A 24,146-nucleotide genomic window follows, 5' to 3' on the forward strand; every position below is an offset into this window, starting at 1 on the left:
GAGTACCTGCTTTTCTTTTCTTTTGTACTCTAGCTGTAAGATACTTTCCACTTTCAATTTAATAGTTAGGACTTGTTCTATTGACTGTTTAGACAATTAAAGTACCTGCCTGATGACAAAAGTTTTCTCAAGTGCTTTCCTCAATTGCGTTTTGAAGAGTGCTGTGCCCCTGCCTTTCTCAATCGAGAAATAGACTCTGCCTGAGAAATGCACTGACACCTCTGCTTGTGCTTCGTTTAGAGCATCTGTATGCTTTGTGCCTTAGGAGACCGGGTGAGGCTGGCTAAAGCCTGCCTTGCTGTCAGAGTTGGCGTTACGCATCCACACCGATAATAGGTGCATCATGCGTAAGGCGCATCGGATACACGCTGCCTGGACCTCACTGCAGCATACCTGCAGAACTACAGCAGCAGCACAGCGAAATTGTGGAGCCAACAAAATCCATTTGTTTTTTGTCCCTCCCACAAAAAAGCTGTAGCTCATCTATCCCAGGCCCACACATGAATCTGCAGCCCAGAATACAGTGAGCTTGGTGTACTCATCCTGCAAAGGGAGGCATCCTTTGATGTGTGCCAGGATGCAGAGACAAGGGGTCTCTCCTAAAAGTCACTGAAGCAGACCAGGCCAGGTGTGCTTCAGTGGCAGGTTTTACAGTGACAGCATGAAGCCTGCTCAGTTTACAGAACAGACAAACCACTGTGATAATCTTTGTCACATTTTGTCTTTAAAAGAGATGAGTATAATTTGTACACAAATCTGGGGCTGCAGAGTTCTATACAATTAAGATATTACAGTAAATTGTTGTCTGTATACTTCATTCATTACTTCCTGCAGTCTTGATTCTTTTTGAGAACTTGCCAACAGGCAGATTTTTGCTTTAATCAAAACACACAAAAAAAATACAGAAGTTAACTAAAGACACCAGAAGACTGCGCGAAGAATTAAGGAAAAGGCTTGTTTATCCCTAACCTTACAGAAACACTAAATTGCTTTAAGTGTCCACGTACAGTACTGCTGCACGGTAACCATTTTGTACTAAAACCCTGGTGTGAGTGCTCAGGCCAAACCTCACTACACTGAGATGGTAAAAATCATCTACGCACAATTAATTCAACTGTACGTAGATGCCAGAGGGCCTTGCTTGAGAGATGGAGGTGTGTACCTGCCAGGCAGCTCGAGCTATTTCTTTGTGCAAGCGGCGTGTCTGTGCCAGCGCTGCGAGAAAGCAAATGCCACAGGAAAGGCCAGGCAGGGGCCGGCGGTGCCCTGCGCGAGCGAGGGTTCCACAAGCGGCGTCCCCGGGCTTTCTCCCCCAAAAAAAACAGCGGCAGGTGGTGCTCGAAGGGGGGCGCCCCCGCCTCGCCGCGGGCCGGTAGCGGGGCGGCGGCCGCCTGCTGCAGCCGCCCCTACGCGGGGGGAGCCGGGCGCGGAACTGGGCCGGGGGTCGGCTGAAGCCGGCGAGCTGCAGCGGGAGGCGGGCGCCTTTGTCCGCCGCTCCCCGAGCAGCCTCCGGGCCGCGGTGCCTGTCCTCCCCCCTCCCCCAGCCCCGCTGCTACTGCCCCGGAGGGGCTGCAGCAGGGGCAGGGACCCCGGCAGCTCGGGATCCCCGCTGATCGCGGGTTTGCCCGTGTGTTTCCCCGGCCGCCCGAGCTCCCATTCATGAATTTCTGTGAAGCCGCTTTCATTCAGTCTGTGGTTAGCGCATGAAAGACATTTTTCACGTGTTAGGATCCATGACTCCGCGGTGTGTTGGTTGTGTGTTGTTGTTTTTTTTTTCAATCGCCTGTGCGTAGGCATCGATTTAGCACTGAAACGTGCTCCACGTGCGCATAAAAATAACCCCGCTCCGGCTGCCTCGGTGCATGCGGCCGCTCTCCGTCTGGCAGCCGGTGCCGCAGGACCCCGCACCCCCGCCCGCAGCCGCGGAGCCCCCGGCCCCGACGGGGGGCGGCTTCCCCGCGGGGCCCCGCATCCGGCACCCCCGCACCCGGCCCCGCACGGAGCGGGATCCGAGCAGGGGAATTCAGCCGGTCTGTCCCCACGGGCTCCGCTTGTTCCGCCCGTCCTTTGAAGTGCTCAAGCGGCGCAAACGCTGCCATAAATTAACCCGCTGTAACGGGAGCACTCGCGCTGCCTCTCCCGCAGCCCCGCGGGAGGCTGCCCCTTCCCCGCACCCGCGTGGGCAGACAAAAGCACACCGCCACCCCCCCCCCCCGTTCCCCGCTCCCAAATTCCCGAACGAGCCGCGGACCACCCTCCCTCGCTCCGGGTCCCCCCGGTGCAGCCCCGCCTCGCCCCGCGGTGCCTCCCCCGGCAGCCGGGCTCGGCGGCGCCCCCTCCGCCCGCCGCCCCCCCGCGTCCTCCCCCCGCCCTCCTCAGCCTCCCTCCCCGGCGCTCCGCCGGCTGGGTTACGCAGCAGCCGCCGCCAGCGCTGGCAGCACTTGGCGGGAGGGCTTCGCCCCGCCGCTCCCGGAGCATCTCCAGAGGCAGCGCCCAACGGGGAGCCGGTCCCGGACGGAGGGGGCAGAATCGGAGGAGGGCCGGGAGCCGGGCAGCAGAAGAAGCACCCAGGCTAATACGCACGATACTACCACTAGTAAAGAGGGGGGCGAGGAGGAGGCGCGGCCCCGAGGAGGAGCCCTCGCCCCCGGGCAAGAGCCAGGGGCGGCGCTCGCCGGCAGCCTCCCTCCCTCCTTCCATCCCTCCTTCCCTTCCCCGCGCCCCAGGCGCCCGTCGGGGCATGGCCTGAGCCGCCCCCGCCGCCGGCACCATGGCGGCGGACGCCGGCCTCGACGTGGCGGCGGTGGAAAGTTTCCTCGACAGGCACCCGGAGCTGGTGGAGAAGTGGCTGAAGAGGAGAAACTCGGTGCCCAAGGCGCCCGCGGGCGGCCCGTCCGAGGAGCGGCGGGGAGGCGGCGGCGGCTGGGGCAGCGGGGGCGTCCCCGGCGGCGGGGGGCTGCAGCGGCGGGCGTCCCACAAGGAGCTGCGGAAGAGCTTCGCCCGCTCCAAGGCCATCCACGTCAACCTCACCTACGACGAGCATGTGCACGCCCGGGCACAGGAGCCGCTGAGCAGCGTGCGGCGGCGGGCCCTGCTGCGGAAGGCCAGCTCCTTGCCCCCCACCACGGCACACATCCTCAGCGCCCTGCTGGAGTCCCGCGTCAGCCTGCCCCAGTACCCCCCGCCCGCCCTGGACTACAAGCGCTACCTCAAGGAGCACAACGAGCGGCAGTTCTTCCTGGAGCTGGTCAAGGACATCTCCAACGACCTGGACCTCACCAGCCTCAGCTACAAGATCCTCATCTTCGTCTGCCTCATGGTGGACGCCGACCGGGGGTCCCTCTTCCTTGTGGAGGGGGCGGCCGCCGGCAAGAAGAGCCTAGTCTCCAAGTTCTTCGACGTGCACGCCGGCACCCCGCTGCTGCCCTGCGGCTCCACCGAGAACAGCAACGAGGTGCAGGTGCCCTGGGGCAAGGGCATCATCGGCTACGTGGCGGAGCACGGAGAGACGGTCAACATCCCCGACGCCTACCAGGTAGGAGCCGGGCGGGCCCCCGGCTCCCCGCGGCCCCTCCTGCGCCGTCGGGGCCCCTCGGGGTCCCTCCTGCCGCCCCACGGTCTCCTTCCTTCCCTCCTTCCTTGCCTCCCTCCCTGTCGGGGCGGCGGGGCTCGCGTTTAGCCGCCCGCTGGGTTTCCCGGGAGTGCTCGGCGGCTTCACGCCTTTTCAGAAAGTCCTCAGGGATCCGCTGGAGAAAAGTTCAAAAAGATGCTTGCGACAGTGCCAATGATTGTAGCCTTAAATCTCGGTCTCGCCTAACGTTCCCTGCCTGCTCGCTGCCGAAGTAATCTCCACCGCTTTCTAAAGAGCATATGTTTTCACCGGTGCATGTGCCCACTCAGACCGCATGGCGTGTGTTTTCAAACCGCTTCCTAGGAGTGATAAAACCATACCCATTATTCTCTTGCGAGGAGTTCCCCCACCTTGTATTTTTACAGAGGCTTCGGCTTGAGTTGTGAAAATACAGTCCTGGCTTCAGGGCAAAAATTCTGAATTCAGCAGAGACAGAAGTGCCCTGTCCCGAGAGTGTTAATGCAAAACAGTGCATTCAGTTTACTAGCGTGAGATTTACCACCCTCTGTCTCAGTCCTAGGGGTTGTTTCTACTAGGTACTAGTGTGAGACACTACCAGCAATGTAAGATTCTTTAGAAAATTAAGAATCACAGGACTACATATTTTATAAATTAGCATCTTGGAAAATTTTAGAAAGGTGTAAAATGCATGTCCTTAATTCAGGTAAAAAACATTGTTCGATGTCTAACTTCACTCTAGAATAGTTCCAAAAGCAATAAACATTTAAAAAAAAAAAAAAAAAAACGATGCTTAATAACAAACCATACAAGGAAGAAACTTGAAAATAAGACTGGATAATTTTTGTTTGAAATACAGAAGAGCTGGGCTAAATGTGTTTTGGGCTGAATATTTATGTATTTGTCAACCAGTGAAAAATACTAAGCTCTTCACAGATATGGACCGAGAGGTTTCCAGCCCACAGAAAAAGGAAAGACTAGGGCTTGGCAAAAAGGCTGTAGTAGTCAGCCTAAAATGACTGACTGTTGGATCACCTTTGAAAAAATCTAAGCTTGCTTTCTTAGTTTCTTTTTTCCTTTTCACCCATTATCCACTTTCTCTTACCATCTGATTTTTTTATAACTTTCTAAAACTGTACTCTTCCCAAAATATCAGCTCTTGAGGCCAAGCAGAAGATATTCTCAATAGTCTCAAGTGAATAAACAGATTAAGGATATCTGAGTTTGGTCGGGAAAGAACTCTCTCTCTCTTAACTCTGGATAGATCCAGACACTTTTTCTTTTGGAGGTGAGAAAGCCACTGGGAAGGCAGGGTGTTTTTCTAGTCCTAAGGGACTGTTATTTTCCTTAAGTGTGTGTTCACTTTGCATTCCCTTCCCTGTGAAAAAGCCCAGCTACTTTAAACAGTTTGTCTGTTTGGCTGGTTCACGGAGAACAGTGAAAAACAATCCACGCAGTTGCCATTCCCAGTACTATTTATATTGTACTTTTGCCTGGCTTGTATTCTTTATAATCAATTATAATAAATAATACGCTTTGTTGTATGTCTAAGCCCTAAGTACGTTAGTTACTGTAGAAGGGGAAGTTCTGAGCCAAGTTTCTTCTGTAATTATATCTGTTGCAACTTCACGGCTTTCCATGGAGTTACTTCTGAACAATTCTAGTGCAACAGAAACTTCAGACCTTGTAACATTAATGAAAGTTTTTCTTGCTAATAAAATGAGGGATATGCTTTCTGTTATGTTCCCTAGTTAGTACAGTTTATCTTGTCTTACCTGGCATGTATATAACCATTGTGCATCATTAAAAGGAGACCTTTCTAATTTAATAGTATAAAGAGCCCTAAGGAAGGCCAGTTATGTGTACGCAAAGAAGCTGTTCCACCCCAGATCATTGTAGTGCTCACAATACAGCTCTTTAAAAATTAAAAAATGTGATTATATGATTTTTGTCAGCATTGCCACCGATGATGGAAGTGTTTAATCAACCATCAGGTAAAAAAAAAAAAAAAAAAGCACCACCAGGAAACTTTGTCAGGCTGACAGATGAAGTTGGAGAAAAAGAGGCAAGAGAGCAGCACCATTTTGTCCATTGAAGAGAATGTTTACATTGACGATACTTACTTGGTAAGAAAAGGCCTTTTTGTAATAGAGACTAGCATCTCTAGATTAAAGGCTCTTTGCTTGTTTTTTAAATTAAATAATTATAGGTAAAAATACTTCAATATCATTAATTACCTCATTTACAATATTGGGAAATTTGTTTTATTGTTGTGCAGCCATCTTTATTTGCTCAGAGCCTGATCAGATACTAGTTGAAGTGACTGGAAGTCCTATCAACCAGTATGGATTGGGTGGCCAGTTTGTGCACAGATTATTGCCAGCAACTACTGGCATTAGTGAGACTTCATGGGAATAACATACACATTTAAATCCTGTCATGTCCTACAGTGTGTTTCATGCAGGCAGTTCCCTGTACCCCCATACAGAGTTCGATAGGCTTAGGAAGTTTGTAAATGATTTGCAGTGTCATTTTCAAAGATAGTGTAAGATTTTCAATTACACATTTATTTTTCAAAAGAGAAAACATTTGAAATAATAGGCTGGGGCTTTTTCGTGATTATTACTGTCAGCGGGTCTGACTTTCCAACCCTGCTCATGTAAACTGTCTGAGTTAATTCAATGTGCATAGCTAGATACAAGATTTGGAATCAATATTATGTATTGAGGACTGTATCACAGTCAGGATTTTTTTTAATAACATACAACAACTTTGGATGCCTCATGGTAATTTGATCTATGAAGTTTATGTGAAGTAATTGACCAAACAAACATTTTGGAGGTTCACAGCATCAGAGAATTTGACAAATATTTAATTTATGGAGAGGTTTAGGTGAATGTTATATGACTGATTTAGAAATTGCCGGATTCATTCATGACTCAAAGTTTTATTGATTACATTGCAAAGTCATGTGATGAAAGTGAGGTTTTATAACTGTATAACAACTTGTAATATATTTGGTTTAATCTGTAAGAGTTAGTAGTACAGTATTTGTCGGAACAGGAATGGAGATACGTACTCTCTTTGCATTTTGGAGTCAGTCTAAAACTCTTTATCCTGCAAGTAATCTAGTTGTAGATTGGACTCCTAGTAAATTTAAGTTTTAAAATATGGCCTTGGATCCTTCCCTTGTATTAATTTTGGGAAGCATTACTGACTCCTTATTCTTATGCAAATAATGTGGTATGTCTTGAGCATGTGTGTTTGAAGAATCAAACACCATTATACTGGCAAGGAAATTAGGACCCAAGTGTCCTTTTGAGACTCCTTTTAACAGAGCATAGATGTAGACTTTGCACTTGGGTATGAAATGTATTAAATATATTGTAAGTATGTAGGCAGAGGCAATATTAAACCTTTATCTGCAGGTCTTATGTGTTGTTTAAAAATTTCACTTTTTTTTTTTCTTTGCTATTTAAATCTGTGTATTTTTCATGTCATCCCTTCTTCTTACAGATCTTCTTCTATGACGTTCAGCTGAGGCTCCTGATCACTTCTATTTTGTTCCATCTTTTAGAGTATCACTTAAATAAATTAAAAAAAAAATCACAAGGAATGTTTGGTTATTGTTATAATTTAATCTGTGCAAAAGTTTGGAGATAATAGCGTCCCACATCCTTCTAACTAGTGAAAAAATCTTACTCTTTAGAATAGTAAGCATACATCAGGAAGCATTGAAAAATGTTCGGCCGTTTGCCAGTGTCAGCTAAAAAAGGTTTTCTGTATACCTTATGTTAAATTTGGAATTTAAAAAATAGTTTTAAATAAAGATAAAATGGCTTACCAGATGGATGTTTTAATAAAGTGGGGAAAAAAAGAGAGAAGAAGTATTAAAAGGATTTACACTAAGGCATGGGTTCTTGGGGGCTGGAGAAGGGCAGTAAAAATGATCAGAAATGATTTTTCAGAACAGCTCAAGACTTTAACAAGAATAATAGTTAAATATTCTAAAATATTTAACTATAAAAACTAAAATAAATCAAAACAGAAGACATTGATCTCTTCTCACTGTTTTCTCTGTCAAGTTTAGGCCAAGTGGCATACACCTACTGCAAACACAAACTGTTAGAGGAAATCTTAAAAATCCCTGATCACCTGGGTATAGGTGTTGAGATTGTGTCATTTTTACAGGAACTCTGGGTGACCTAGGAGCATTCATTTTCTCCTGCTTGTGTTGGATGGTATTACAATTACAGAGTTACTGCTTACAGGTGCAAACTCCTTAGCCTGGCTTTTCCCAAGTAAGAGCTGTTGGCATAGGTGGTGATGAACAGATGGGAGCCACATCATCGCACAGGTTAACTGCTTCTTACTATCAGTATTAATGGTGCATCTCTTTCCATTTTAAAGAGCAGCTACAGCATTCCTGTGAGGGTTTGGTCCTGTGGGTTGGAAGCACTTAGGAGCTGCCTTGATCAGCAGTGCTGGAGCAGCCGGCACTAGCCCTTGCTGCATATATTTCCACACTGGCTCTCAGGAAGGACAGAGGTTGCTCCTTAGAGACCACAAAACATGGCAAGCAGACAATCTCCATGTAATACACAAAAAAATGAGTTAGAACAACTTTTACTGTGCATTAAACATGACTAGGAAGCACCACAGGGAACACGAGATAATTACAGCAGTAAAGAACTAAATTGCTCTAACATGCTCTCCAGGAAAGGGCACCCCAGTCCACCATGCAAAATTTAGGAAACATTAAAGTTATGAGTCTCTAGGAAGTGGCCTTGTGCCATCCACAGCTGAGAGCCACAGCAGCGGCCACGGAGGTAGGGAGGCATGGCTGCTGTCCATGTGAGGCGCTCAGAGGCCCCTGCACCTTATTTCACCTTCCTTGGCCTGTGAGCCTTCTCAGGGAGCAGTTTCTGACTGAAATGTAAAACTTCCTGGGCCGCACAACATGCTGGTGCTGGTGACAGGTGCAGGTACTGTGATGGAGCAAACCCACCTCTCACATGTCTGTGTGGAGCAGGCCAAGTTACCTCATGGGCCAGGATGGCGGTCACCTGTCCACCATGGCAGGGCCAGCTGCTCCCACCCAGGTCATCGCTTCATGGCTGCTCAGCACCTGGGCATGCCTCCCTTGTTGTCTAGAGACAAAAATCAGGGGGTTGGCAGCAACTGGGTGCAGGGTGCCCAGGTGGACCCTGTTTAATGCAAGTCCACACAGTCCTGAGGCAAAAAGCTAGGACTGGAACCTGCCCCCTGCTCATGTGTAATGAGTTTTGCGATAATTTGGTGTTGCTGGGAAGTTATAAGCGGTGGTGCGGGTCTTAATGCACTTAAAGTCAGTGCTGAAGCATGTTGTACTGCCTGATTTTGGTGCTGGTATGAGGAGGTGCTTGTGGAGGGGTGCAACTTCCTGGGCAAGCCTAAGTGTGGAGGACTTCAAGGTATCAACAGGTTGGTATTTTTTGTTCATTTTGTTTTATCATTTTTGTTATTAAATGTGTGGCCTGTTTTCTTATTGACCTCGCAGAGCAAGTAGTTGGTGCCCTGACACTTTGGCTACCAAAAAAAGTGTGGTGGTCATGACAGCCTTCTAGCTCTCTTTTCCACAGAATGCCCATGGGCTAGTTCTGTCAGGCTTTTTTTTTTTTTTTTCCCCCTCTGTCAAACTGACATACTTCACCAGCATATCAGTTAGCTAGCCTGTTTATCTAAAGACACAAACATTTTTAGCTTAATTTTCCTCAGCTCCTGGTAAAATTTCCTCACAACATGAGCAGGAAACTGGTCCCTCCCTGGCCTGTGATTCCCTAGGAGTGCAGGCATGCCATGAGGTAAAGAGGCTTTGAGTTGTATGATGGTGTACTTTGATGCCAGGAAGGGGTGTGGTTTTGCATACAGGTCTGAAGCCTTTTGATCTGCTTGTATTACCTCACTATAAAAACCTCACGGATTTTAATAGTGAAAAAATAAAATTAGGGAGGCTCCAGGAAAAACCTCTGAATACTCATCTGGCTTCACCTCGTGCTGGAGTCTGTGGTGACTTAAAGGAGCAGAGACAGTTGCCTCTTTCTTTCCTTCTGTCCCAAGTAGCTTGCATTGAACACTTGGTGCAGGCCTCATTACTTTTTGAGGAATATATTCTGGAAGCCAGCAGCTACAAAAAAATTTACCTCGGGCTGTGGTTTCTGGATTACTGAGTACAAGTCGTCTTGAGTGGTGTAGTAGAGATACTGGTATGATGTAGAGGGAATAGCAATCCAGATTATTCCTATCTGTGGCTTTTTGTGCCCTCTCCTGTGATGTTGCCCTCTCCTCTCAGTGAAGTTCACTGTTCCAGCTAGAGGTGGGTTCTGAATCTCTTCAGTGAGTGGTTCTTTTTCCTTGTGTATTAGATTTGTTTTAATAGGGAGGAGGTAACACTTGTGCGTGGGGAGTGCTGTTGGAATCCCTACTTCTGGAAGGGCTGACCTGGATTTTGTCTTGCCATTCTGTATTCTGCTCTGCAAATTAACTGCAGGGTCTGCTTCTACCTGGCTGCAGCTGATACATCTTCTGGTGGTCCTCTCCTGGTTCTGCTTAAACTGTGGAAAAGGCAGGGCCTATGAAAGGGGGAAGGAGTATTTATCCCTCTGTTTCTGTCCTCCCTGGTGAAACTGATGGCACAGGTGAGGCTGTGCTTCTCATCACTTAATTTAGAGTTGCTGTCCTTTAATCAGTGTAGTGGTTTGGGATGCCTATTTATAGATAGGCTGTAGGAAATTTAATTAAGTTTAAAACACTGAAACAGTAGAGTATATAGAAATGCAGTCTAAGCAGTTAGTAGCCTCAACTTTATGCTATGGTGTAATATATGATACAGTATAAATCTGATACTTAAAGACATAGATTTTTAATATTTTTCCACTTTTCTGGTGTTGCTCTATCTTAGTAACTTCATTACAGGTCTTCATATCTCATTTTAGAAGCAATGAGCAAGAACTCCAGCCAAATGAAAAAGTAGACTTAATTTCTTTCTCATTAATACAGCTCTCTTATGAATGTCAAATGCTTCATTTTCTCCACACACTCACACTGCCCTGTAATTCTTACATTCTTGTGCTGTGGAGTTGCTTATATGCGGGGGAAAAAAAAACACATGACTACATGCAAAAGGAGAAGATAACATGTCAGTAAAAGAGTTGGAGTAGAAAAAGAACGAGGATATACATAAACTAAATGTTAAATGGCAAACACTTATCTAAAATAAGTGAGAATAACTTCATGAAATGAGAGTTTAGAGGATAAGTCAGCACTGCTACACCACTAGTCAAGTACAGAAACGATTTAAGATTGTTGCTTAGAGCCTTGTGAGAATTCAGACACAACTTCCTATTGCTGTCACTGATAAAACTAGCTGAAAGACAAATTTATGTCAATATTTTATAGTCATTTAGCTGGCTTCACTACCCCCCCCCCATTAGACAGATCTGACTTTAGTTGCACTCATGCTTTATTGCTCATTATCACTCATTTGTTTAGGTAAATTCTGTACTTATCTTAATTAGAAAAATGAATATCTAATGTATATTTAGTGCATGGCTGTCTTTTGCATACAGTTATTTTTTGTTGTTTGTTAATTTTATTCATGTACTTAACTAGAAAGATGTTCTGAATGATGTGTGTGTGTCTCTAAGAACATTATTTGAAAAAAAAAATCGTAATCTCTCAGGACAGAAGAGAAATATTTTCCACCTGTATGGCATGCAGCATTGTGGCAGTGCAGCATAATACAGTTCAATTATCTATTTGATTACAGTATGTCAGCGATGGTAAAAATGAAGGGTCTGATTCTGCAGTTCTAATTTTAGCAGAAATCCCATTACAAGAACAAGACTGAATTAAGCCTTTAGTTTTGCTTGGTAAAGGATTTTGCTGTTCTGTTCGATTGGTTTTCAGTTTTCCAAAACAAATGGATGTTACTTTGAGTTATTTACATTTCTATGTTATTGTGCTATTTTTCTATGGAATAGCAGAATTAAAACAAGCAAACATACATGCATTGTTACATAAGTTAACTTGTTTTACTTTTCTGCAACAGCCCTATTGACAAACTGAAATATAAACAGCTTGAGCTCATGGATCAGCAGAGTTGCGTTAGGAGGGTAATAGCAACTGTGTACGATGTGTTTAATGTCTAATGTCCCTACAATACACCTTTGAAAGTGACTGTGGCTAAGGTTAATAACACTACTGGTTTGTCACAATAACACTTTAAATTTATTATTCAAAGACCTTATTATACTACTTTAAATTTTAAAATATATATATATAAATATAAAATATATAAAATTTAAAAAATCATCCTGTGTGTTTGGGAGAATGGCACTAAATGGCTGACAGTGAGGCTGGCATGATGTGGGAACATGTGGTGGTGCGGCTGATTCCCAGCAGGGCTTCAGCATGCCCACTGCATACAAGGGCACGGAGAGCCACTGTGATAGAGCAAGCAGTAGTGGGTGTGATCTCTAAATATTTAAAACTACAGGAGAAAATTATTCTCTCTTCAAGTTTCTTCTCTGATAAAAATGCAGACAGAGCAGGAATGCACAGCTGTTGTACAGGATCAGACTACAACTTAACTTACTGCAGTGCTATCAGCAATCTAATGTTGGTTTGTCTTGAAGGAAGAACAGCAAAACCATTTTGTATTGGACCTGGGTAATGTTGTCCTGCAGAGGAATCTCTTCTTTTTCCTGCTGTTGATCAGCTCAGACTATGAAGCATAAAATGTGATTATGTTTATTAACTTGATATTCATGTCTACAAACTTGATAATGCTTATGAAGATATTTTTTTCCTTTCTCAGAAAAAAATTACATATACTATTTTCTCTGTTAATTTTGTGCCAGTGCTTGTATAAGTAGTCAATGTGTGCTGTTATTTGTCTGTTGTCTAACTAGTAGATGAAACTGTGGTCAGAACCGGATATAGATGATATAATGCATCCCCACCAATCAAAATAAAAAAGAAGGCCCAAACAGACACATTTAACAATAAAACATGAATTTTATCATTGCAAGTGACCTTTTTTTTGCCCCCAAGAAAGTCAATAAGTCTTATGTATTTTTCAGCTTAAATTATATATGGACTTAGTTTTAAATCTGGAAGTTAACAACTTTAAGGGCCAATGTTCCCTACTCTTTTAGGGAATTGTTTTGGGAGTGAAGAAATAGCTTGCTGAGCTGTTATGTGCTTTCTTATCTGTTTTATTCATTTTATCCTATAAGAAATATTGCTGTCGTATAAATAGTAAATAACTGGACTATGTGCTTATTTACTTGGGAGAATTAGGTTTTAGATGCTGGAGAATGACACTTTTGTTCTCCTGCTGCCTTTGTCTCTGGGGCCTTAGGGATTTGGGGGGAGATGGCAGGAATGGTTGCAGCAATCCTTACAAGGAAGTCTCTTCAGAGATTGGTTTACTTAGGTTTTGCCCCCCAAAAGCAAGTAACTATTTTCAACAAGGTTTTGCCCATATCTACTGCAGTGTTTTATTGCTTGGTTTCTGTTCCTTATGTACTACAGACCTTGCACTGTATGTGACTTTTTTTTTTACCTTAAAGAGAAGATTATCTAGAGCAGATGCCTTCATTTATTTACTTTTAATTTGTATTTTGGCTTTGTTATGCTTTGAGTCTGGATAATATGCTGTCTTTTGGGTTGTTCCTTTCCTATAAAAGCTTGAATATTGTTGTATGCTCACAGGAAACGTGATCAAGAAATTGAATAAATCTTTCTACTTCTACAAGTGTCAATGCTGCTGCAGCCTGGCTTCCTGTAAAGTCAAGGAATAAGGATATAAAGATTCATTTTCTTTTCTAAGTTCCAAGGGCTATGTTTAGAACTGTACTTCTGCTAACAATTTGTGAATCTCCTACTTAAAATCAAACTGAAATCCAGTTCTTTAACTTTTACTCAGAAATTAAAACATTCTTTATTACCATCATAACTTATTTCATGACTTTAAATCCCCCCCAACATTGAAGTTAGATTGAGAACAAGAACGCAACAGTTGGTTTGTTTCATGGGAGTTATGGAGGCTCCCTGCGGCCTTCAGTGGAAGGGTGCTTCTTGCTAGCTTTTTTGAAGAGTTTATTTTAAGTTGGGAATCATTAGAAAATGTCTAGATGCTGTTAGTGAGTGACAGAAATAATGACTTGTTAATGAGATTTTCACCTCTTTGTGGTCAGCATTAATTTATTTTTTTTTTTTTTAGAGTTCCTCTAAGTGTAGAGGTTCAGTTCTCACAATGATCAAAGCCTGTTATTTTGTGATTACAGATTCATGGCCAATTTGCCATTGCTTTCCAAGTAAAGAGGATTGGGCCTTAATAGATTTCTTTGCACTTCTAATCCTATCAATAATACAGCTGATCAACTTTTTTCAGTCCTTGCCCAATATTTTTATAGCTCTCAGTCAGATTTACAAATTAATCTTATGAGTACAGAGGTCAGACCAGAGGACTCGAGACAGCTCATGGGGATGGGCAGTATTTTGAGTTTTCAGCTGGTATGATGAAGGGTAAGGGATCTAGAAAGGTGAATTTGAATGTCCTACATCACTAAGATGTCCTTCTGCTCACAGCTGCTGTTCCAGGCCCTTGCATTTCTGATGCTTATGCTCTTGATCACTTTCAGGCCGTCCTTTCAATGTTATTCACACAGTTACAGAAACTAGAAACTTAATGTTTCTTAATGAAGGTTGATAACATTTATGATTCCAGAATGTAACTGTCTGTACCCTAGTTTAGCCTTTTATAGAATAAAAGCATGAAACTTTTCAGCAAGAGAAAAGAAACATCTTTAATGTCTAGAAGAACTGAGACTGCAGTGGTACAGCTCCTACAGCTGAAACACAAGTGCTTGAACTGATGAGTCAATCCGGCTCTCATCTTTCCTTGACTGACCATTGAATTTTACAGGGCAATATTTCCCCACAGAAGAATGACAATCAATAAACAGCTTTAGACAAGGTGAGATTTATCCTCTAGAATAAACATTCCTTGTTGGCATTTCCAAAATTCTAGTTCAAAGTGCCTCAGTCACTATACTTTGAATGTCTCTAGCATCTAGAAATCTCATTAGATAGAACAGAGTTTTTAAAAAAAAAAAAAAAAAAAAAAAGCTTGTGAGTTTTAGGAGTGTTTTTTAATAGTCAGTGGAAAACTTGACTTTATAATTCCTGGGTGTTCTTGCATGAAAATACTGCCTGTACAATTACAGTTATAGTGAAGGCTTTTGAAAATATGTATATTTTGTGTCTGGTCTGTCTCTGATTTCTGAATAAGCCTTGATTATAAAAAACTTAAAAGCAAATGCTGCATTCATATCATCAACATTAATATTCCTTAGCAGCCAGGAGCCCAGTGCAGATGAAGACCTTGTTGTGCCATGGGCTGTTCTAACAAATGGGATAATAGTTTGTATCACAAAATGTTTGCAGCCTAATTGAGGGCTTCTCTCTGATTTAGCAGCTTTGTTATCAGCTGCTAAACAGGCCTCCTTGCTCAAGGTTACTACCTTGTAAGTAGGGGTGGATGTAAATTTTGTACAAGCTCCTCAGCCTTCACAGGTCACACTTGAGTATTGAGTTTTTATTGATGCTGTTAAATCCAGCTAAACCTCTCAGCTAGATCCTACCGTGTACATCCTATTACAATATAATAAGCAATGGAAGAAAGCTGAGGGGGGAGCATGGGGTGTAAAAGGAAGGTTTGGGACATAATGCAGGTCATCTAGTCATTCAGCTTTCTTATGTGTGTATTGCTTATCTCAACAATATTAACGCTGGCAGAAGTAATGTTTTTGTTCACGTCTCCTTCCTCATTACTCTTCCCAAACATCACTAAAATGAAATTCCTGGCTGCTCTTCCACAAAAATTTAGGGACAAAATTTCACCTGACATCTTGATTACTTCCATCTTTGTACCAAGTTCTTGATGAGGCTTGTCTCGATCTCTTCCTTTTTCTACCTAAATGCATTAGCTTCTCTATAGTATGCTTATTGTACCTTTACTCTCTGTTCCAGAGATGTAATGTCCTTCTGCAAAAGGTAGTCCAGTTCTCTAGCATAAGTGAGCAATTTGATATCAATGAGAATATCACCAGAGCAGGTCACTGCATATCTGGGACTGAGGCTGTCTGCTCCAGGATTGCTGTGCCTCAATTCTTCTGTTGTAGACGTCCCAGCAAAAGATAGAAACAGGAAGCTTCAAAAATCCACTTGAAAGAAAATACAGTATAGCAGGAACAAAAAAGACCTTGCCTTGATTTGAGTCATTAAAAATAAACTTGCTATCCCAGGAGGCTTACCACAGCTGACAGACTTGTTCTGATTGTGATGGCGAGAGGACCAATGGGGATTTTTTTACAGAGAAATTAGAATGTCAGTGTCTCTTGTCATGGGCAGTGAAAAGTTTTCTCATACTGTGTGGTATTGCTGAGGGAGATGACTGCTGTATTTAATGTGGCTGTTGTTCGGGAGAAGCCCATTATGTAGTGAGATGCTTTCAATGTGTGGGTTTGCCCCTTTTATGAAAGCTCATCAAGTGCCTTACGCTCACTGTATGTGCCTGGGCCCAAACTGAAAGGTGATTGTTAGTCTTCATAAATGTAGAACTGAACCTGAATACTTCCTCATTTTACAGAATAAGGACCACAGGTGTGACAAACTTTGTGGACAAATGCAGCGTCCAGAATAAGGATGGAATGTGACTTTCTACGTACCTATGAAAAAGCATAACTTATTACTCTAGTTTGGGGGGTAAACATAAATTATTCTTGTTATAGAAATTGTAAGCAAGGGAGAAGCTTTTGACAGTGCCCTTTCCTGAGTAAATAACAGATTGTAAGTTACAATTGGATTAAAATGCTCATTGTAGTGAACCTTGTTACTTAAACAAAAACTTTTAGTTAAACATAAATTTGCTCAATTTTTAATCTGACCTCTTTTGTCTTACAGTAATGTGTCTATTTTTAAGTGCGCTCAGATAAAACAAATCCCAACTTACTCTTCAGTTTAACTCCTCCTTGAAGATTTCTTTTTTATAAGTCTTACAATTAACTAACGCTATTACTAGCCAAAGCTGCTTTTCAGTTTAGTTGTTCTCTATGTACTCTACAGAATTTGTAGAAAGCAAAACAGAGCAGGGTCTGTGTCTCTTCAGTTACACTAAGCATATCAATATTTCAGTCACAATAACTAATTCTAAATATTAGTTCAGACATTACGAAGAAGTAGTTGGGGGAAAAAAAGCTTAATTTATTCATTGGTGAAGCCTACTATGTGATAATTGCACTGCAGTTCACTTCTGGTGTATAAGTAGCATGCCTTTCTAGACAGGTTTCTGTACAATGCAGAACAGTTCAGCCTCTATTGAAGTTGATATCAAAGTGCGCAAGAAGCATGCAGAAAGATCACAAGATCAGGCAGGTCTGGGCCCCTGATGTCGTTATTAAAAACCATTCATCACGGGGGTTCTGTTTCTCCTAAGGAAACTGTTAGGCACAAATAATTCAAGGGAATCTCATTGCCTTATCAAAGACTGCATATTAGTAATCTGCTTTTCTTGGAAGCAAAGGCTGTTAATACGCTCTAGAGGCAGAAATAGGTCTAAGGAAGAACAACAGACCCTAATGAAGTTATAGAATTAAAACAGGGAAAAAAGAATGGTATAATAAAACAGAATCAAGAGCTTGGTGTTCTGTGGCAAAAATGTTATACATGAATATCACGGTTGGTATTAATCCCTTATGGTTAAAGGGTCTGAAAATTTGTACAAAGGTATAAACTAAACAAATGTGTATATTATGTTGAGTGAGTGCAGATCAACGGTTACTTCTAAATCATGTCAATTCTAAGGTGACTAAATGTTTCTGTAGTATCTGCAAAGAACAGATAGAAACAACGATAGAAGCAGATAGAAACACATGTTTCTATAGCATCTGCAATCAGGGAAATAAAAGTAGGAATAAGATTGCCAGGAAAAAGTCTGTCAACTTTTAGTGTCAGTAAAGATATAACGAATTCTCTCCCTCATCTTAATCAAGTTTTATCTTAGATCAAGGACTATATGGATTGTTCTTCTACCAGTGGACGCAAATGTACATGAATATTTCATAGCCGATATTGCCTAAACCTTTGGAAACAAAGCTCTTGCTTCCTGTAGAAGAGCTCAGTTTTCTCATGTTAGGGGAGCCAGAACTGTCTGCAACATGAATGCTAACTTCACCCTGGAGGAACGGAGCTGATGCCTGGAAATGGCAGAAATTCCCTCCCTGGCTGATGGTTATTGAAGATGATCCTCTCCCATGTGGGCTGGAGATGCTGTTAGCACTACCTCTTCTGAACTTCACAGGCTTCTTTGAGAAACCGATTTGCAGTTTGAGTGGTACGGTTCCAGAGCAGAATGGATTTCTGTATACCACCATGTTTTTAAAGGAAGTTTAGTTCAGTTTCCTTTAGCTTTTGTCAACCTATAATGAAAGTTATTTTCTCTTAAGATTTGAGTCTTGCTCTGAGCCTTTTTTTCTTACTTTAAACGTTATTGTGCTTAAGAAAAACAGACTGTTTAATGGTCAAAAGTACTATAATTTCCCCTTACTCTTCTGGTAAGCATAGAAAGTTGTATGAAGAGATATTTAATACATCTTTTAAACACTTATTTTGTTTGTTTATATGGTAATCTTTCTCCAGTGGCAACTAGCTGTGTGGATCCTGCAGAGGAAGCTTAAACTGTAAATCCAAGCAATATGCATAGCCATGTCTTCAGCTACGCTATACACTGAGAAATATACTGGCATGAGGGGGCTTTTTAAAATTGGATGTTCCTATACTTAGATTTCCAGAAATAACTGAGTATTTTATTGCATTTCTGTGAAAAAGCATTTTTACCCAATTGTAATATTAGCCATCATAGCAAGCCTTGTCTGTTTTACTAAATTTAAAGTGCAACAGGCAGAGAAGTAGGGCCACCAAGTGTCTCCATCTGCTTGGTGGAGAAATCACAGGCATCTACAAAATACAGATGTGAAACGGCAGCATGGTCTAACATGTAATGCAATCATATATGCACATACTAATCCTAGATATCAATCTTTGCTGGATGTCGTTCAGTAAGTGTTCCAAAAAGTAGTGGCACTTCATTAAAGTGATAAAATTTATTCATTCTAAAGATGTCATGTTGTTACCCTACATGTATTTTTGTCATTTCTAACTGGTTATAAAGATGGTAGTTTGTCATCATTGTTTACAATTTACTACATTCTGGAATTCCTACAAGTATTAAAGCATCTGTTTTGTCGCTAAGGCATGAGGCACTACTTCTAGTGTTTTAGGGCAAAATGACTTATGTTGGTTGCTCCAAAGCAGTGTGTTAAACCTGAAGTGAGGACTATCTATACACAACTTATTTTTTTTAATATATATTTTTTATGTATTAGACTTAGTAGTACTTACTATTCAGACTCTACATCTAACCCCAAAGCCATTCAGATACTGTACTATACGTGCAATGCTCTGACCCCACATGAAAGAGGAGAGGCAACAAAAAGCATGAACCAGTGCTAGTTTTAATAGATTAGATTGTGCTGAAATTTAATGTCTCATTTTAATGAGAGGCAAGCATTTATTCTCCTTATTAAGGTAGAAATGTGAGACTTTACATAATTGCACTCACAATGCGTTGTACTGATCCTCTTAGAGAGAAATGCTGGTTTTTATTATATATATATATATATATATGTATATTTTAGTATCTTAACTGAAGAAAAACAGCTAATAGAGGATAAGGTAAAAACACAGATGCAACAGCATAACTTTACTGTATAAGACATTGAGGAAAATAAAGTACTTTGCTACCTGAAGAAAACTCAGATGTATGACATGCACATTAATACTTCCTTATTTTCTTTTGAAGGATCGACGCTTTAATGATGAGATTGACAAACTCACTGGATACAAGACCAAGTCACTCTTATGCATGCCCATAAGAAACAGTGATGGAGAAATTATTGGTGTTGCCCAAGCAATAAATAAGATTCCTGGAGGTGCCCCCTTTTCTGATGATGATGAAAAAGTAAGACTGCCTTTTTCTGTTTTCTATCTTTAATATTAATAGCTTGGCAGGGAGACTCTTCTAGAGGTACTTATTGCAGGTGTTATGAGTATAATCTGTACATCTTCTAGACTTTGTAATTGGGTTGTAATTAGTTAATTTCTCAGATATGATACTACCACAGCATTTTATTGATGTACAATTTGTTTCTTCCTTTTTGTCCCTATTAAAGGGGAGGGAAGGGCTGATGTTAGTACTTATTCTCTATGTCCAGCTTGTGTCTTGATTTTTTTTTTTTTTTTTTTTTTTTATCATTCCAGGTTACCTGTCTTTACTTAAACCTGCTACTGATCTGTTTTTAATGCTTTCTCAACTCTGGGAGGGGGGGGGAAAAAGTCAGTAGTCCTAATGTCTTAAGATGTTATTGCAGCTGTAAAGCAGAAAAGCTGACTCTTGTTTTCAGGAGACCTGAACTTGGTATTGTGCTACTATCACTTTTTTTCCTGATCTCTTGTTTAAAAATAATGTTGACTTCCATGTTAGCTGAATCACTTAGTATACGCTGCTAACCTCAGATTAAGCTAGATCTGACACTGAAGAATCACTTTGCATCCCTCTTAAATTAAATCTTAATCATTCCGAATTTTAGCTTCCTTACGTGTCTTGGAGTTTGTTACTTATTTGTGTTTGAAAACACCTATTTGCATGGGTGCCTTTCTTTATCAGCCAGCCCTTCGCTATGTAGCCAGTTTAGTGTAGGTTAAGTTTTTGTAGATGGTATCTTGCTGTGTAGAAACTCTAGTTTCGAAGACCTATCCTCTAGTATACTTAGAAGTTATGAATTAAGTTTAAGGGCTCAGGGAAAATATGTGGTCATTCTGGGATAGTTCAGAAAACTGAGATCTTAAGTTATATTTAGAAGGAAAGACTAAGAACTTTAGTACCTATGCATTCTATATAGATGTTAATGCATATACATCCCTATTATAAGAATAATACCTTGTGTGCTTTCTGTCTTAAGTAGTTTCACTTCATAAAGAAATGAAACATGAAGAGGGCAGCTGACATAAGGAAGAACTTGTACCTCCAATAAATGAGATATTAGGTGCTGATTCATAATTAAATTGGTAGAAGTTCTTGCTTTAGGTTCAGATTACTTTTTTGTCATCCTATAACTATTTTATGAAGATCGGGTACACTGAGGAGTTGTAACAGATATAGGGTAGTAGTCCTTGTGTTAATGTTTAAGTGCTTAACATAAAAAGTACAGGTCTTAACATAAAACATACATCTGTTCAATAAATGCAGGGGACCGTTCATCTGAAACTTCAGTTTACCACTTCATAAACTTCATGTGGACTTTCCATGAAGTAAACTTTAATAGAAAAACTTCAGAGTTGACTCTTAAATAAAGTTTGTTAAGAAATTAATTTTTTTAAGCAATAGTTTCTCTTTTTATATAGGTACTCTTTCAGTAGAATATTTGGTGAAAAATTTTTAGTAGAACAAATACAATTTTCTGTTTGTAAAGAAAACCACAGCATGTTTATCATCACTGAATATTCACTTTTCTTTTTTGAAAAACTACCTGTAAGAATAAGTTTATAGGGAAAACTATAATACAGAAAATTCTAAGGTGGCTGACTTAAAATCATCACCTTCTCTTCATGTTCTCCATGGGATAAATGCCTGTAGCATTTACTAAAACTTTAATGGAGATCATACATTTACCCTGTTGTTATCACAGAACATAAAAGGCTTCCAAGTGCCTAGGAAAGGATAAAGAGGACAGAAAAGGGAAAATAGGTGTTTATAAAGTTAGAACTGGCGAGTAAAGGGAGCTCAAGTATCAGAATAGAGGGAACAGCAAGGATGGAATTTAAAGGTAGGGAAAACAGAAAATGGTGCTGGTGAATGCAGAGAGCAAGGAGGGGAAAATTAATTTTAAAAAAAAAAAAAGACTAGGGAAAAGTAAGGTAGGTCAGCAAGCTGTGGAGAAACAGAATAGCAATTCCATCTGACCAGGAAAGAGAAATAGAGTATCTTTCAAGCTTCTAATGGGAAACTACACACTTCTGTTTATATTAACATTGTATTGAATCTCATTTTTGTAGAAGTGTAGGTAGAGGCAGACTTGGCCCCTGAAAGCTTCTTATGTCGATTCAAAAACAGTTAATACACTAACAAGGTCTCTCTGTCAAGTATTTTGTATGTGTTGACATTTCCGTGCTATGACGAAAAGAGGTGTTATGTAATAATGCCTGTTGGAAAGGAAAATCCTACCTTACTGGTTCATCTAAGTAGATGATCCTTAGAATCAAGATTGTATGATGTTAATGAAAAGCATTATAAAGCTAAACTAACAGTTTATGAAATTTTAAATAGCTTGTGAAATAATACACAAATCAAACTTGTTTTCCATAGAACATATGTTAATTATATTTTAAGTACTTCTTGAAGTTGCTATTACATCTCTATTTTTTACCTGTTATATCTACAGCGATAAATTTAGGGCACAGTCCAGAGCCATTTAATAGTTGTTGGAAACAAAGGTTTGGTGAGAATAGTCATACAAAGATTCATATTCTTAATGTCTGTTAATAGCATCTGGTTCGTGTAGCGGGAATAATTCAAAATTGATTGTCTTTTTTGAAATTTCATTACATGAAGGAACTTTTTTGCAGTCCTGGTGGGAAAATCCTTGCCAAGTGAAATATTAAGTGTGTACTCTAAAGTTGAGAGAGTAGAGGACTAATGATTATTTTATACCTCCTATTAGTTATCAGATTTCTTCCAACAGAAACAGTCATGAGCAAATTTCTTTATATTACTTAGCAAGCATGTGCTATGTTAAATAATCTATCAAGTGGAGATCTTCAAGCAGTTATTCTTAGCAATACCTACTTACATGTGAAGAGCCAGCTTGCTTGCTGTGTACCCTCATATGCTTTTGGTGTTTTTCCTAAATCTTTCGTTGTTATATTGTGATCTGTTGTGCTCATGAGCTGTCTGTTAACTTCTTGTTAAGCTTCAGATTCTCATTGACCTAGCTGTTTGAATTGGAGGTGAAAGATTAGACTTGTAGATAGTTTATCATATTCTTATTTAAAGCACATTCAACAAATAAAAGGAGTGAAGTATAAGTTAGGCAAAGGGCAAGAATGCATGTGGTATGACAGACTAATAATTCAGACAACTCACTCCCCAGTTATTCTGAGGTATTATGTATGAGCTTTAAAAATATTTTGTTAAAGCCAAGTAACTGGGGTTACCATTGACACAAATATTAATATTTTAAAACTGAAAAATTATAAGGGCAATATTAATTGCAGTATGTGTATTTGACATCCTACTTTGGTTAATACTTTATTCTAACTATGTATTGAGTAAACAAGGAAGAAATTCAGTTCTGTCTCTGGCAGTATCAACTATTGTGGTACTGTGTTAAAGGTAACTTCTCTTACATGAGAATTTTTCCCGTGAAGATAACTCTTCCTGTTTCTGCAAAGTGTCTCTGTAATTGATGGTGCATAGTACAAATAACTTCAAAAATAACTGTCAATTTTAAGTTGCTACTTCAGACATCTGAAAAGACCCGGTACTTTTAAAATATTTGCTTCTGAGTTGCTTTTGATTCTTGAAAATATTGATGTGGAATATTGATGTATTAACATACAAATCTGGCAGTGCATGCTACAATAGGTAGTCAAATGCAAATTAAAGAAATGAGACCCTCTCTAAATATACCCTTTATATAGGCACAAGGTATACTAATAAAGTGCAGAAAAACGTATCTTGTTCAAAGTGTTGCTTTTATGTTCTATACATATCTTTGATAATACATTTGATTATCATATGTTCAACAAGCAAAACTGTAAATGTGAGTTGTGTATTACATAAACATGTTTATGTAAATATTTGATTATAGTTCAGAGCTGGTGGTGTCTGCTTCCATTCACTGACTACTAAGAGTATGCAAAATCAGCAAGTTTTCCATACCTTGATTGCATCTTTATTCTTGACTAGTCACTTATACCATTGTTATAATTAGAAAACAGTGCATTAAAACTCTTCAAGAATATATTAAATGAGCTCTCACATGTAGAGTTTATGGAAAAATAAATGAGAATGTAAATGCTATTGTGCCCCATAACAGATTTCAGATTTAATGAGGCTCAGCAGTCTGTGCTGTTCTTTTTAAACCTGTGCTTTTAAGCTTCTTCCCTCCCTGTTAAGAGGGAAGAACACATGGTAGAAATGCATGTTTTATCTCTAGGAAGCCAAAGGAGGCACTTTCAGGAGAATGTCTTGCAGGATGAGCACTTTAATGATGATATCAGCAAAGGTGTTTGTAAGGAAAGGGGGCAAGTGAAAACTAGGAGGAAAAAAAATGGGAGATCTCTTCCAAAACAATGAAAGGAAAGATCTGCCTGGGTGCTAAGGTGGTTCATG

The 24,146-nt window shown here is 40.8% G+C and overlaps 1 protein-coding gene across 1 annotated transcript in view; it reads left to right on the forward strand.

The window, feature by feature from the left end:
- Positions 1 to 2,770: 2,770 nt before the first annotated feature.
- The window catches only part of PDE11A (phosphodiesterase 11A), a 129,394-nt gene continuing 108,018 nt past the window's right edge, over positions 2,771 to 24,146 (forward strand). Inside the window, exons 1-3 of the mRNA XM_050711656.1 lie at positions 2,771 to 2,866; positions 2,963 to 3,535; positions 19,557 to 19,715. Of these exons, the coding sequence (XP_050567613.1) occupies positions 2,771 to 2,866; positions 2,963 to 3,535; positions 19,557 to 19,715 (828 nt within the window). The remainder of the gene's footprint in view (positions 2,867 to 2,962; positions 3,536 to 19,556; positions 19,716 to 24,146) is intronic.

This window comes from Cygnus atratus, chromosome 6, assembly GCF_013377495.2.
Source record: "Cygnus atratus isolate AKBS03 ecotype Queensland, Australia chromosome 6, CAtr_DNAZoo_HiC_assembly, whole genome shotgun sequence".
Classification (NCBI taxonomy): domain Eukaryota; kingdom Metazoa; phylum Chordata; class Aves; order Anseriformes; family Anatidae; genus Cygnus; species Cygnus atratus.